This window comes from Patiria miniata, unplaced genomic scaffold (genome assembly GCF_015706575.1).
Source record: "Patiria miniata isolate m_02_andy unplaced genomic scaffold, ASM1570657v1 HiC_scaffold_26, whole genome shotgun sequence".
NCBI lineage: Eukaryota > Metazoa > Echinodermata > Asteroidea > Valvatida > Asterinidae > Patiria > Patiria miniata.
The window spans coordinates 6,468,127-6,484,433 of NW_024037065.1; the positions used below are offsets into that span (position 1 = coordinate 6,468,127).

At 43.1% G+C, this 16,307-nt stretch overlaps 1 protein-coding gene across 2 annotated transcripts in view; it reads right to left on the reverse strand.

Moving 5' to 3' along the window:
- Positions 1 to 418: 418 nt before the first annotated feature.
- LOC119733977 overlaps positions 419 to 16,307 on the reverse strand; it is a 72,640-nt gene continuing 56,751 nt past the window's right edge. The window contains exons 27-39 of one of the 2 annotated variants that reach the window (XM_038207357.1): positions 14,877 to 15,194; positions 13,495 to 13,782; positions 11,699 to 11,974; positions 10,511 to 10,635; positions 8,534 to 8,663; positions 6,789 to 6,893; positions 6,410 to 6,520; positions 5,021 to 5,340; positions 4,359 to 4,481; positions 3,143 to 3,213; positions 2,468 to 2,608; positions 1,720 to 1,825; positions 419 to 1,352 (exon numbers count right to left, since the gene is read on the reverse strand). In XM_038207357.1, the coding sequence (XP_038063285.1) occupies positions 627 to 1,352; positions 1,720 to 1,825; positions 2,468 to 2,608; positions 3,143 to 3,213; positions 4,359 to 4,481; positions 5,021 to 5,340; positions 6,410 to 6,520; positions 6,789 to 6,893; positions 8,534 to 8,663; positions 10,511 to 10,635; positions 11,699 to 11,974; positions 13,495 to 13,782; positions 14,877 to 15,194 (2,840 nt within the window). In that variant the 3' untranslated portion in view covers positions 419 to 626. Of the gene's footprint in view, positions 1,353 to 1,719; positions 1,826 to 2,467; positions 2,609 to 3,142; positions 3,214 to 4,358; positions 4,482 to 5,020; positions 5,341 to 6,409; positions 6,521 to 6,788; positions 6,894 to 8,533; positions 8,667 to 10,510; positions 10,636 to 11,698; positions 11,975 to 13,494; positions 13,783 to 14,876; positions 15,195 to 16,307 lie in introns of both variants that reach the window. The other variant, XM_038207356.1, reaches the window with a different exon arrangement.

The following is a 16,307-nucleotide window of genomic DNA, read 5'->3' on the forward strand; positions in this document are numbered from 1 at the left end:
ACTTGATTGTACAAAGTAATAACATACGCAGCTTTAAGGCTTAACGATCAGTTTTCTCTCAATTTACATACTGAACAAAACTGCATTTGCATGAAATTTGACTTGTGATTACTTTGTGATTGACTTGTGATTAACTTGTGATTGACTTGAGATTGACTTGAGATTGACTTGTGATTGACTAGTGATTGACTTGTGATGACTCTTGATTGACTTGTGATTGACTCTTGATTGAATTGTGATTGACTTGTGATTGACTTGTGATTGACTTGCGATTGACTTGTGATTGACTTTTGATGACTTGTGATTGACTTGTGATGACTTGTGATTGACTTGTGATTGACTTGCAATTGACTTGCGATTGACTTGTGATTGACTTGTGATTGACTTGTGATTGACTTAGGACTGACTTGTGATTGACTTGTGATTGACTAGTGATCGACTTGTGCTTGACTCTTGATTGAATTGTGATTGAATAGTGATTGACTTGTGAATGAATTGTGATCGACTTGTAATTCACAAACTTACAACTCTACAGAAAAATAATTCACTGAGCAAAATTCTAAACAGCTTTGCTGTGTCAGCAATGAATATCATTTTTTTTTTTTGGTTAAGAAATAATTGAATACTCAGAAGTGAACAGTGACCACTTGCATGACCTTGTTGTACTCCGGCGGCGGTTCGTCCTCGTTGGCGTCCGAGATGTAACCACCGGAGCGGAAGCCGCTGGACGAGTCCGACGAGACCGACTCCTCGCTTTTACTGTTTCCCCGGCTCCGGGCACGGTGGTGATTGTGGTGGTGATGATGGTGGTGGTGGTGGTGGAATGACGCGTCCCGTCCAGACTCCAGCCCCTCCAGTTCCGCCTTCTCCAAGGAGCTGAGCGAGTCCCGGCCTTCTTCGGACAACTGCGTCTCCTCGCTCGCCGGGCTGTCGCTCAGGTGGTGAGCTTCACCGCTCGACCCCGCGACCTCGCCTGCGGGATGAGTTCCTTCCCTGATGTTATCCTCCCCACCCGCTTCCTGTTCTTCCCGAATGTGTAAGACAAAGTCCTTGGGTGCATCCTGGGAGAGTCCGGCGGGTCTGTTCCGCCCATCCAGGCTTGGACACACAGGTCTGGGATCCTGAATCTCCTCCACCATCTCATCGTCTCCTCCCACTGCTCCTATGTCCTCCTCCGTTCCCTCCTCGTCCAATTGGCTCACTGACTGTGGACTCTCTTCGTCGTTGCCAGCCTTCTCCGATGCCATCTCGGGAGGGAGCAACACCACCGGTTCCAGGCCCTTCTCAATGTACTGGGTGGAGGGCCGGCTGGCGTTCTCAATTTCGAAGGGGATGTTCAGGTCCAAATATTCCTGTGATGGAATTATCAGGTGATGTGTCATTTCAAACTCCAATTCTCTCAAGAAATGGGTAAGGGATTGATACAGCCATTGGAATTCTTGTCGACAGATATTAGCACTATTACTCGGGGTATAGTATCATATTCAACGGAGACAGTAAGCCAAAAACACACCAAACAGCAGGCTAACCTCAAAGGCAGAGGTAGAACTCACCAGGTACTTGCAAGCATTACCACATCTTCGAGGTGAAATATATAACGATTAACACAAATTTCGGATAGACTTTAACACCACAACTGTTTTGCTAATCGTTAAGCATCGCTGTGAAGTTGGCCCCTGTAGGTATTGCGAGATGGAAATCTTGCTCATAGATACTTACCTGAATGACGTTTGCCTCCAGTTGGTCCCCTAACTTGATGACCAGGTCACTGAAGTCTGGTCTCTCCTTAGCCTCTGTGTTCCAACACTCCAGCATAATGTGATATCTGCATGACAGGGATGCAGTATAAAAAAACACATCCATTTTAAAGAAATTCCCTTTGCTTATTTGACTTTGTATCCCTGGTAGTAATTGAAAGATATTTTAGAAGGAGGAAGATTTTTCTAAACCAAAGATTTGGTTAAACTAATACAAAGTGTTAACCACTTCGCATCTAAGGACGTGATAACAAGCACTGTTTTTATACACAGGCAGCTGACGGATTAAAACGTTAAGATTGCCTCGACTCGTCTCTGGGTGACATCTAAACACGCTTTATCCCTCGTGTCTTTTGTACACACACACAAAGTCCACGAAGTCTGTAGAGACGGACCGTGTGTTGGATTGGCTGTTGTGCACAGCCTTTTGTTGTACAGTTTACACTCCAGTGCACACCCCGGAGTATTGAAACATATGAGGAGTAACCTGCGATGGACTGGCATCCCATCCAGGGGGAATAGGAATATTCTGTGTCGTTTCATGCAAAGGAAACTAGAGCTAAACGCTGGCCTGATGGGTCACATTTGCTTGTGATAGACTTTGTTTTGCTGAAGCAGTGAAGCCCTAGGTGATATTAATTGAAAGTGGTCCAGTGATGCCTCCCCCCCCCCCCCCCCTAACAATAAGAAACCGAACCACACTTGCTTACATTTCCTGAGGAGCATGATCAGGCGCACACATGCGGTAGCCATTCTTTAACCGGTTGTAGAACTCTTCGTCGACAGGCACGCCCGGGTATGGGGTTCCACCAAGCTGGAATAGCTCCCACATGAACACTCCAAACGACCACCTAGAAAAAAAGAACAGCAAAGTTTACATCAACAGTTGGTAAATGAGTATTGCAATACTACACACATTGTTAATACTGATGTAAACAAATATCAGGCCTATATTTCCATTATGAAATGATAATGGTATATTCCAATAAGCATTCAAATGAAGTAGTCCAGGTAAAGGGTAATTTGGGATAAAATCACTGACGAGATGTTACGCGAACGGCCATTCTGATCATTCGATAATCCCGAATGGTCCATGACCCATCAATGCCATTGTGCACATGCGCAGTTGAAATACTGAACTAGCTGACATTGATTAGGAACGACTTTTCTTTACATGTCTTTTCATGCATCAGTCTATACACAATTATCCCATGCTTTGGCGTTGGGGGTTATCCTATACAATAGCACTGCCCAGCTAAGTCGCAAGTGAAAGCGAGTCGGGTAGATAGGTACAAAGAGACATACACTAGGCTGAGACTCTCGGACCAGCAAAATGAGAGCAAAGATAAACATATAGAGTTCGCATGGGAAATAAAGTTACTTACACATCACTATATGACGTGTAGACTTTGTCAAAGATCGACTCTGGTGCCATCCACTTGATCGGCAGCCGACCCTACAATGACAGGAAGAAAAGAGAGTGCATGAAACAATGAAAAGGACGGTCACTTGTCCTGTGGACTCCGTGCATCAACAGTAGATTGCACATTGTGAGCACTTATGAGAAGTTTCAGTTTGTGAGACTTACTGTGTAGCATTGGTTTACACACACTTGGTGCGAGTTCTGGTTGTGGACAAAACCTGTAGTGTCCTCGCATGAGCTTAGGATGGGCCTACAATTATACAATTCAGTGATCTCCAACATGTATAACCATCCTGGTAGCTAAGCTCGGTCACCAAGCTTAGCGCCACTGCTGCCAAGCTTAGAAAGTTGCCGGTGAGCTTGAAAAATCAAGCCGCCACATTTAAATTTCTAGACTTCAGTTATGATGCATTTGAGGAAGGTTTCAAAGATCCTAAGTTTGCTGCGCAGCTGTGCATCAAATCCTACGCGATTTGCATTAGGCCAAAAAAAAGTCTCTGGTTTCTGGTATGCGCGCGCGTTGCCGTAGCCATGCGCGTCAGCAAAATGAAAAAGTTTTTTTTTCAGTGAAAGATGATGTCTCAAAACCGCCAAACTCACTGGTTTGATTGGAATTCTGCTGCTGCACAATTTTAACGTGTTTTTAGGTGGGGTTATGGTCGAGAATAAGCTTTATGTGGCCTCTCTGGACTCCCAATCCCATATAGGCCTATTTGTACTAAGTTTAGTCGGGCACCATTTGCAGTCATCAGCCGACATTTGAAGCAAAAAAATCAGGTAAAAAAAAAAAAAAAGCCGCGTCGCCGCACCACTTTTTGGGCAAGCTCCATACCAGAAACCGGACACTTTTTTTTTTTGGCCTTATTATTGTTAGAGTTTTTTTTTATTATGTTGGTAATGAAACCAAGGAATCCTCAAAAGCACCCTAGGCACCGTAAGCTCGCAAGCCTGAAGAAACCTATAGAGAAGAGACAATGAAAAGAAATTACAGTTTTAGAGGTGGGAGGAAAACCCCAGAATGATGTTCTCGAGGAAAACCCACGGAATCAAGTAGGAACTGAAAACCCAATCCACATACTGGCCGAGGTAGGAATTGAACCCGGGTCACAGTGGTGGAAGGCGAGAAAAAAACTACTACACCACCGTGACTTCCCCCCAGTTTCGTGAATGTTACTCACCCCTCCTCGAGTCACATAGTCGGGATCGTGGTAGATGTCTCGAGACAGACCAAAATCACAGATTTTCACGATGTTATCGTCGGCCAGGAGGACGTTGCGTGCTGCCAGATCCCTGTGTATGCACTGTTGGATAGGAGGGGAGGGGAGAAATTTGGAAAAGGTTTGAAGAATTGGTACAGGAAGGATGACCCTCTTGCAATCATATAATTATTAATATTAAAATTACTCCAAAAATATATTTTATATGATCTTTTGAGCCAAGATGCATGTCGAGTCTGTTGTAAATCTGTGTAGGGGAATTAACTTGCGGTCTTCTACAAATCAATTCTGAATTAATGTAACCAATTAGCACTTGTACTCCAATGTAAAATATTGCATTTGTTCACCGAAGAATCAATAAAACCATAGAGTGCTCAGGCAGTTTGGGCGCTACAGGGAGTAAAAGGCGGGGCGGTTTCATGAGCTACAGTGAGGGTTAAAAACGTCTCTTTTATTAGATGTAATAACTTTTTGAATAGAGACTTACAGTACACCCACCCTCTCCATTTTTTTTTTTAATAAAGTATACAGATTTTCTTAGTTGTTGTAATAGGATAGCTTCATGTTTGTAAACTTTAAAGCTTTTGTTGGTGTATATGGACTGTTTGATATAAACTACCAACCTTCTTGGATGCCAAGAACTCCATGCCCCGAGCCACTTGGAAGGCAAAGCACAGCAGGTCCTTGAGCGTCAGCGGCTCCTTCTTCTCAACAAACGTAAAGACGTCGTCATCTTCGTCCTCGTCTTCAGCGTCCAGCGGCAGGCCGGGGCTGTCCGGCTCGGCCGAGGCCCCCGTGCTGAGCAGGCTGGCGGCGATCAGCCGCTGCTGGTGGGGGAGGGGCTGGTGGGTGTCCTTGGACTCCACCACGAAGTCCTGGCGCCGGCCGCGCAGGTAGTCTGACACGTTGCCGTGGGTGCAGAACTCCACGATGATCAGGAGGTCTGGAGAAGGAATATTGGGATCATTGTCTCAAAAGCCGAGCAAGGAATGACATCTGGAGGTTTTTATAACATTGACTTTATCTCCTTCTTAGGCCCCTGATTGGAGGAATCTCAACTCAACATAGATCTGTGCCTTGCTCATGGAATATCAAATCTCATTTTGTGAGGCCAAATTTAGATTTCTCCATTTTCAGCAGACCTCAAATCAGTCAAAAAGATCCTGGTGACAGAGTCAAAACCGAAGCTGGAGACTAAAGCCAAAGTTTGGAAAGCTAAACTCTTCATTTTCAATTGAAAGGTAGACGTAAAAAAAATTACAATTGCGATTAAAAAAAACTTCAGAAGAGTTATAAATGTTGTCAAGTATATAATGCTCAAAGGATTAAGCCTAATAAGATGATCTGCACTTGCAAGCGGGTGATTGTGGGTTTGAAGTGTTTAGTCATGCATTTGTGTTGTCGCAGCAAGTACGGTACATGCATCATCGTTGCAAATTCACAATAGCTGAAAATGTTTCAATGCCAGACAAATGTGAATTAGCATGAAGTATTAACCAGCATGAATTCTGTCGTTTTTATTGGGACAGTACTATGTTTTAACCACTTCGAAACTTTCGATTTTCGCATAAGGCAAATTTTTCCCGCCAACTTCTGATATACAGCCAATCGCCACAAATACTGATTCGCAAGAGTCATTTCAACAGTATTTGTACGATATTTCTTGCTGAAACTCATATGTTTCAATACTCTGGGGTGTGCACTGGAGCGTAAATTGTACAACAATAGGCCGTGCACAATGACCAATTCAAGACCAACACACGGTCCGCCTCCACAGACTTCACGGACTTTGTGTGTGTGTACAAAAGGCACAAGGGATTAGCGTGTTAAGACATCACCTGGAGGCCAGTCAACGCAATCTTGACGTCTTAACCCGTCAGCCGTGCCTGTGCTCAAAAACAGCCAGTGCGTGTTATCACGGCCTCCGACGCGAACTGGTTAATAAGTGCTCATAGCAATTACTTAGCGGAGTGAGGAAAAAAATCCAATATCAAAAGTTCCATGATGCTTACCTATCTTTGTGCATGCTCCCATCAGGTTGACAACATTCAAATGAGGACCGATGTGAATCAACATCTTGAGTTCAGTCATCAGTGCTTTCCTCTCCACGTCAGAAGCATTTTCTTCAGAAAAGTAAACAGAAAGAGTTTAGGATTTGCATGTAAAAACTACAATATTACGAATCTCCAAACATCAACTCCAATAAGAGGGGAAAATAACTTCCGTCAATTGAGGTAGTAAAAATGCCCATGCAACATCAATGTCAGTGTTGAAAAATACGCAGAGTTTTTAGGCGAACCTACTGCGTCCTTTCGGTCTTTAATAATTTTTCCTAAAACAAAAGTTTTAAACAGCCACAAGTAAGAAGGAGGCGGGAACAAAAGTTGTTACCTTTCAGCATCTTGACGGCGACTGTGGTACACGTCTGTGTCTTATCGATGCCAAAGGCAGCTGCCTTGACTACCCTGCCGAATGCCCCCTGCCCAAGGATGGAGCCTGAGGATCAAAAAATGCATTATTGCTATCTTTAAAAGATGATTTCCTTGGATACAATGAGTGTGAATATGAACACGGTGACTGGTCATCAGCACCTATTTTGATGCCACTGCTCATCAACAGTTTGAAGTAACCTGTAGCACATTTCACTACAAAGTTAAGCTAAGACATCTACACAAATGTAGCTCACTATATTGTGCATCAATTTACACAAATTCTCCCTCTGAAGTTAGCGTACTCTGGTGTGATAATGCTTGAATGGTCTTCAACGACGCTCAGTTAGCAGTAAAGTGTGTGCTTAACAGTGACATGAACTTGGGCCCTGTACATTTTTGACTATCAAGAAAAGTTATAATGAAGTCATAGTACATTATTGTACATTCATAAATACCTAAGACAGTTTACGCATTCCTATTGGTCGAGAGCCCGTCACGTGGCCGGTCTTAAATGGATGATAAAGACATGGCTAGCTGGTCTTAAACACTCAAGTGTCACAATAAAATGTGGACTCCTAAAACTCCAGTGCCTCTTATCGTTTCATTGGTTGAACGTTCACAATCCTCACGTAGGCATGCGCAACACTACCAAGGAGTCAGAATTTTATAGTTCTAAATTCAAAACGCAACGCGCCAGGTGCGTTCTGCGCGACATCGCGCAGAACATGATACGCGCGCGTCAATCTCCATAAAAGGGTTGTTTACATCTTACTCGCCAGCTGAACACTCCATTATTTTGCAAGAGGGATGTTTCAAAAAGCATAAAGTGAATTTGTTGAACAAAATCGGGATGTTTTGAACGAATTATATCATTTTTTCTTACCGAAAAGGTATTTATGAATGGGAATAAATATGTGCTCCGTCGGTATTTATCACTCTGTTTAAGACCACTTAGAGTCTGGGTGCTGATAATTACCCTCGCCTCCGGCTCGGGTAATTATCAGCACCCAGACTCTAAGTGGTCTTAATCAGAGTGATAAAAACCTCCGATGCACACATTTATTCCCTTATCAATAACAAGTCATCCAGTTTCAGTCATTGTCACACGCTATTTACTTGAAACTGTGACAAAGGCATTCCCCCTTATCATTGTTCATGCCCTATATAACTGACTTCCAACTCGACTTCTGATTACAGCTGGGATTGACTTGTGATTGCCTAGTGATTGCGCTTTAATCGCCTTGCGGTTAAGTTGCGGTTGACTTGTGATTGACTTGCAATTCAGTTGTGACTGACTTGTAACTGACTTCTGAACGACTTGTGATTAACTTGTAATTGAATTGTGATTTGACTTGTGATTGACTTGTGATTGGCTTGTGATTGACTTGTTATTAACTTGTGATTTCCTTGTGATTTCCTTGTGATTGACTTGTGATTTGACTTGTGATTGACTTGTGATTGCTTTGTGATTGCCAGTGATCAACTTGTGATTGACTTGTGATTTCCTTGTGATTGACTTGTGATTTGACTTGTGATTGACTTGTGATTGCTTTGTGATTGCCAGTGATCAACTTGTGATTGACTTGTGACTGCCAGTAATTGACTTGTGATCGACTTGTGACCTTCTGATTGACTTGTGATTGCATTGTGACTGATGCGTGATTGCCTTGTAATTGCCTTGTGATTGCTTTGTGGTTGACTCACCCAGCTTGAGTCGCTCCCTAGGGAACTCCCACTTAGGATCATAGGGCAGGTGGTCACATATATCTTCCAGGTCAGCCACCTGACCCAGGGATATAGGCAGCAGCATGTCGTCACCTCCTGCTATGTACTTCTGCTGCATGGTCAGAGGGGCAAAACACATTTATAAAAATTGTTATTCAAACACTTCAATAATGAACTACATGAAGTGGTTATTAAGGTATGGCCCTCACAGATATCAAGATGCCACTGCACAGAGCCCACACCTACAGATTACCTGATCAGATGTACATCAAGTTTGCAGACACGGCACTTTCAATGAAAAGTCTAAATTAGGGTTGGAGAAACCGACTTGCTAACAAAGAAGTTCTCTTCTTACTAGAGAACATGGAGAAAGTTGAAGAAAAAGTCCAAGACAAGTGCATCATTCAATCAAACAACGTCTCCACGAGAAACCTACTTGCTACCAAAGAAATTCTCTTCTTACTTGGGAACATGGAGAAAGTTGAAGAAAAAGTTCAAGACATGTGCATCATTCAATCAAACAACGTCTCCACGAGAAACAGACTTGCTACCAAAGAAATTCTCTTCTTACTTGGGAACATGGAGAAAGTTGAAGAAAAAGTTCAAGACATGTGCATCATTCAATCAAACAACGTCTCCACGAGAAACAGACTTGCTAACAAAGAAATTCTCTTCTTACTTGAGAACATGGAGAAAGTTGAAGAAAAAGTCCAAGACAAGTGCATCATTCAATCAAACAACGTCTCCACGAGAAACAGACTTGCTAACAAAGAAATTCTCTTCTTACTAGAGAACATGGCGAAAGTTGAAGAAAAAGTTCAAGACAAGTGCATCATTCAATCAAACAACGTCTCCACTACAGAAACTGTATACTCTCTTCACCTTCCTCAAGATCATCATTGTGATTTTTAAAGCATTGGGTTTTGTGCAACTAAATCTCAAACCTCTGAAAATCGCGCAACATAAGGATTTGACTATCAGTCATGGTAGTCAAACTCCACGTCCAGCCTTGAAGCACTTGTACAAATTCTGTCATAGGTTGCTGCTTAAAAAACTCATTTCCAGCCATTAACTACTCCAATCCAGACTTACTTATGTGCGTCTACCACACAATCTGTGCACTGACGACTGGTAGAACAGATTAAAATTGCGCTCGCAGTACAAATGTCGCGGTGCCGTCTTCATCCAAATCATTAAAATTTAAAGCTATAGTCCATCATTTGCAGCTATCCGAAAAGTAGCTGGCGTAATTATTGTTGAAAAACATACTTGGTTGAAAGATAGTAAGAGGACTAAACTCCCTGTGAAATTATTCTTTCTGGCAAGCTGTCATTTTGAAGTAATCAACGAAAGAAGGCCTTTCCAACGGTGCTTCTTAAGACGCACCGTGGGAAAATTTAAATTAGTAGTTCGTTTTGTTATTCGGCGAAGCGCGCGCAAGCATTGGCACGACGCACACGCACCCCGGTTGCTATAATTCATCAGATCAGTGCGCGACATCGCGTATCTGCATTCGGCTCAGCGAGAACGTGTCTCGGACGCTGAATTCAGGCGCAATTCAAAACATGATTCAGCAACTTTTGAAATTGAGATCCTAGAATGCTGTTTTTCTAGGAATATACAGCTGAAGCTGATCTGAAACTTTATCAGGTTAGTTGTTCAGTACCCTTCTTTAGATTTTGAGCACTTTTGTTACTTCAAATGAACAAAATGCACAAATTACAAATGATGGACTATAACTTTAATTTTGCAAGATAAGAGTTTGCTGAGAGAAGATCATCAGAAAAATGGGACTTTTCAAAATCAATTTGAAAAAGTCGGATTTCTGATCCAAACTGGAAAAGTTTCATCTCTGACAAATGATAAAATCAACAAACCAAACCGGCTAATCCACCAACTAACAAATTGGACAATCAACAAGATGCCTACATGTAAGACATAAACCACTTCCCTCACCTTCTTCCTCCTGATTCTGAAGATGATGAGTATCAGGATGAGGAAGATGAAACAGGAGCCCACGGCTATGATGGCGATGTCGCGGGGCGAGGACGCCATGTCGTACGGGGCCTGCAGGGATTTGTCTGAAGAAGAAAATGTAGGAGAGTTTTCAAAACTCGATCACCAACTGTTAAAAAATGGTACTCATGAATACATGTGTCTTGGACAATTTTTAAGTATTCCTATTTTTAAGTATTCCTATTTTTAAGTATTCCTATTGAACAAGACCCTGTCATCACGCCCACAAATTATAAGCAAATCATATGTGATGCGATCAAGCTAAATGAGTCGTTTGTTGACCTCTGTCAAATTTGGGTTTTTTTACAGATTTGAAAAGAGCACAATCTGAGCATTACAGCTGTGAAAACTGCATGCTGATACCATCTTCAGTTCAAAATTATGGAAGTCAGAACTTCTAGAAATGTGATGAAGTGATGTGATGAAGTGGCCCTATTTTGGCCTGGATCTCCAAATAAAAATTCTCGACAAACGACTCATGTAGCTTGATCGCATCACATATGAGATGGGCAAACCTCAACAAGTATTCAAAGATAGGGCCGTTCTGGGAAGAAAGACATTGTGTAGCGCCTTTTAAACAACCAGCGGAACTACTACCTTTGAAACAGAAAACTGTGACATCAGGGGAAAAAAGCAGTTTGTAAAACAATCACGTGTTTAGGGAAATAATAAAGGCCGGTTCATACTTAATGCGAATGCGATGCGAATATGACGTCACAAAGCAATTGCTGCGAAATTCACAGGAGTTGAAATGTGTTCAACTTTTGTGAATTCACAGTGCATTCACGTGCCCTGACATCACAAATTCGCGTTTGCATTCGCGCCGTGTATGAACATGCCTTAACACCTCTCAATTATGACTTTGCATACATGCTTTTTGAGTTCTTTTTGGCTTACACTTGAATGGAAAAAAATAGGGAAAACACAATACAAAACAACTTTCATTTTAAGTGATTCATTACAACAGCTCATTCAGTGGATTTATATTAAAGTGTATCCCCGTTATTTTTATCTGGAAAATTCTGGGCGTTCCTGACATTATCACAATGTGATTCCTGGACGGAATTAGAATTGATCCTATAAGAACAAAAAAAGGGATGGAGTTGCCAATCTTCATAACAACCTCACCTAGTTGGAGGGTTATCTTCCTAGTAGCCACACCCAGTTTGTTCTCAGCCGTGCACAGGTACATCCCAGCGTCGGCCTCCTTGACTCCCACCATCCTCAGCTCCTCCTCCTTGTTGCTGTACATCCTCTTGGGCATGGGCTTGACCGCGCCGCTGACGTTGCGCGACCAGACCACGGCGGGCTTGGGCGTGCCTCGCACCTGACAGGAGAGAGTCATGTTGCTGCCGGGCTTGGCTTTGATAACGGCGGGGAGGTTCTTGTCAAACTTAGGCTTCTCTGTGGGGGGAGGGGATGGAAGATCAATTTGAAAATCTATGAAATACTATATTTGGAAAGAAAATTGCAAATCGTTAGGGATGTAGCCGAGTCTATCACAAGTTGCAGCAAGTCTGTCACAAGTCCTCCAGACCCAATTCAGATAACAAGCTACTCAAATGAGCTGTGACAAAGGCATTCCTATATTATTGTTCATCCACTGTTTCTAATGACTGTACATACATACGGCGATCATTAATCGCGAGGTGAAAACTGAACAATCTTGACATTCACATGCACAGTTGGAACTGGCTTGTTAGCAGGCAATCACGTGTTCATTTCACATAAAACAAGAATCTGCTGAAGAAAATTAGTCTAACCTCTTGTAATCTCCCACATGCAAGTTCTCCAAATAGTTTACAAACTTGGTGTTTTCCTTATTTATAGGAGAAAAGTGATTTCGCCCTGCCTGGGTCACTGTCTCGTGATAAGGATGAAGTTGATGATTCGTCATCTTCATCATGCCAGACTGATACGGTTAATGATTCAGCCCGGCCCGAGGAAGCACAAATTTATTTTTGTCACCTTCAGGAAAATTGGCCGAAATTAATTTGACCATGATGATGTAACGTTTGTTATATGGACTATTTGTCAGAGGAAAAACAAACGATGAATGCAACAGTTTTGTTCACAAATAATTGATACTCTAACATAATTACAATAATAATAATGAAACTATAAAGCGCTGGTTTCTAGGAAAACCTACCGGCAGTTCACTGCGCTGGGGCAATTAATGATAAGCTTGAATGAAAAGGTAACTTTTGAGACAAGATTTGAAAGAGTCAATGTCAGGTTGTGATCATACAACATTTGATAAACTCCAATGAAGAATGGTACTCAATTTAACACCTAGCAAGGAATTACTCGGTAACGGAAACAGAGCAAAACATTTGTGACAAGTCTCTCAAAATGTTGAAATGTTTCCGTCACTTTTGTTGTCAGCACTTCGGGAAGTTTGATTCCGAGGGAGTAACGATGGATGAAAACATACAGGGTCGTAGACAGCCTGATGGAAGGGGAGGGTCATTTTTATCATGAAGTGGACCTTTTCATTGTGAGTGGACCTTTTGTTGAGTAATAAATCAGATGAGTGAGCATGGAAATGCACAACCGCAAGGAAACGGCCGACCCCTGGGCTACGGGCCTGACGTAGGCCTACTGCACTCCTCCCAAGGACAGAGCCTGAAAGTTTACCCCCTGGTGTCGTGCTTCTGGGACCCCTGCAATGTCTGTGTCGCATCAGGCTCGGTAACAACAAAAACTTCTTTTTAAGACTACTTCAATAAACAACGCAACATTGTGCCGTACGTGCACCTAAGTACTAAACTCGAGAGCACTAACGAGGTAAAAATCAACACATTTCCACAGTACTCCTCTCTTTTCCCATTTTATTTTGATGACCGGAAATACCTGAATTTTGTGAGATTTAAAAAAAAAATTAATTCCGGCTAAAACCGGAAAAGCGGCATCTCTAAACTCACCCTGAACTAAGACCTCAACGGTGATATTTCGACTCCCCGAGGGGTTGCTAGCCACACAGACGTAGGAGCCGCTGTCGTCGATGATGATGCGCCCTCTGTTCAGCTGGAGGATGCGACTCTGGCCGCTCTCCACCAGCTGGAGGTCCGTGGTCAGATTCCGGCCGTCCTTGAGCCAGCTGAGGGTGGGCAGCGGGGCGCCGGTGGCTCGGCACTGCAGGGAGATCTTGCCCTCGTCCTTGTCCACTTCCAGGCTGGTGGGTTCGGTCAGGATCTCGGGAGCCCGGTGCTCTGTGGTGGAACAGAGATTTACTACAAGTTGAGCAAAGCAACGGACTTGAGCGGGATTGGAACCTGCGACCTCTAGAATGCTGCATCGGTGCCTTAGCCCACTGAGCCATTCGGCCCCGTGGGCCTGGTCAAAATCGCAGGACTTGGTGCACTGTTTTTGACAATTGAGATCACTATAAAGTAGACTGCACTGGATGAGAACCTGTGACCACTGTAATGCCGTACTGGTGCCTCGCCAACTGAACTATCCGGCCCTGTGTTAGTGATCTGCCAAACAATGCCTTTTCTCATTGTACATAAATGGCTGAATATCTCCTGTCAATCCATTTCTCTGTGTGGTTATTTGACAAGTTATTAAATAAAGGGGATGAATTCTAATTCATCTAAGTGTATTAAAACACACTTAATATAAGGCATGAGATTGGTAGAAGCCGAAAAATTCCACAAAATCATCGACAGAGTGTTTTAGGGTCATTGGAATTCCAGATTTCAAAAGGGATTCTTTGAAAAAATATCCTGAAATAAAAAAAAAAAAAAAAAAAATTCCTGAAATCAGGAAAAAATCTCACCCCTGTTAATACTATGAATTGAACAACCATATATTTAACAACTATATGTTTCTTGCGTCACTTTTGCAAGAACACTGGATCTGATACACTGTGCCCTCTGGAGACATGCACACAATAGGGAACAAAAGATTGTATACGTCTCCACAGGGCAATTTCTATAGATGAATACGTCTCCACAAGGTTTTCACGAAATAGATATATGGATTTTACTCAAAAACCAAGGAATTACTAAGGTATGTTGATGTGGCGCAAATGGTAGAGTATTAGAAAAGGGATATAAGTCTGAATTTCAGCCAAGGAAATTAATTCTGGTTAAAATAAGAGCATTTTGAGACTGTACTTTCAAACTCAAAACTTTAGTACACAAGAACAAAGAAATATCTCAATAAGGATACAAATTTCAGTATGTGTGTGTTCGCTTACTGTGTCCGACAAACTGAGGCGCTCATGGCAGGGCCATGGAGTGCCACGTTCCCTATGTTCCCCAAAATATGAAGTCTGCAAATACACAAGAACCCATCTTACCCTGAACCTCGATGTCAACCTCGGCCACCCTCTTGGCGTGTCCCCTCCGCTTCAGCGCCCGGCACTGGTAACTCCCGGTCTCCGCAAAGCCGACGTCGCTCAGCGTCAGCACGGACAGCTTCGTGAAGCCGTCCAGCCTGGTGCTGATCTGCCGGTTGTCGAGAGACTGCGCGATGCGATGCGTGACGTTCTCAGGCCCCACATAGTGCCACTCGATGGACTTGAATACATAGGTGCTCCATTGGCAGGTCAGGCTGATGTTGCTGCCTTGGTAGGGAGACTGGTTGTCCGCCGTGACCTTCAGGCCTACTGGTAAGTCTGGAGAGTCAAAGAGAAAAGTAACCAAGAAATGTGAAGAGAGTTCTGGCCTCTGACTTGGAAGGACTCCTGCTCAGTATGGTTCAGTCTGTGCTGCAGAAACATCACATCCAACAAGAACACAATTTAGAGTATTGTCAACCGGGATATTTATTAAAACCCTAACTCCCTAGCATGATTAATTAGGAACCACACCCATCCTGGCAAATTCCAACACCGTATGGGAAACTGCACACATATTTCTGACTTTGCGTCTGGAGGTGTGCAAACCCAATGTAAAAGACTGTCAGTTTAGGGGTACTGTACCCATCCTGACAGATTCCAACAAAACAAGCCGTTGGGGTTTGATGGGTTGAGCTTGGGTTAATTAATCTAGAAGTGATGAAACTGACAAGAAGCCCAGTATCGAGTCGGCCGCAGAGTCACCAGAACACATAACAAGTCCATCACCAGTTATCAAATCTAAAGACAAGTCACAAGCTATTCAAATGAACTGTTACTGTCTCCTTAGCCCAGGTTGGACAACGTCTTTATTGCATAACGACTGACGTCCAGGGTATAAATTGTACCACCATAGCAAAAAAATTACAACACATTTTTTTTCATATTTTTACCCGACGGAGGAAGCTGAAATTTTGCTTACATATTCCTTGTGTCCAGAATTGTGCCTGCGCTGGGTTTAGGAAAGGCAAATATGTCAGCGGGCGGCGTGTTTGCCGAAAATAAACCGCAAGTTCTACGCTTTCGTTGAAAACATTTTCAGTACAAACTCCCCACGTGAAGACGTACACGCACGTGCCGTTTGCTGCCGCTTGCTGCCATGGCGGCAGCGTGCTAGGTGTGCATGCATGCGCGCGCGTAATCTTCACACGGGGAGTTCGTACTGAACATGTTTTCAACGAAAGCGTGGGATTGCGGTTTATTATTCGGTAAACACACCGCCTGCGGACATATTTGCCTTTCCTAAACCCAGCACTGGCACAATTCTGGACACAAGGAATATGTAAGTGAAATTTCAGCTTCCTCCGTCAGGTAACAATATGCAAAAAATGTGTTATCATTTTTGTTCGCTATGGCAGGAGAGATTCATACCCTGGACTCCGTTGCGTGTAC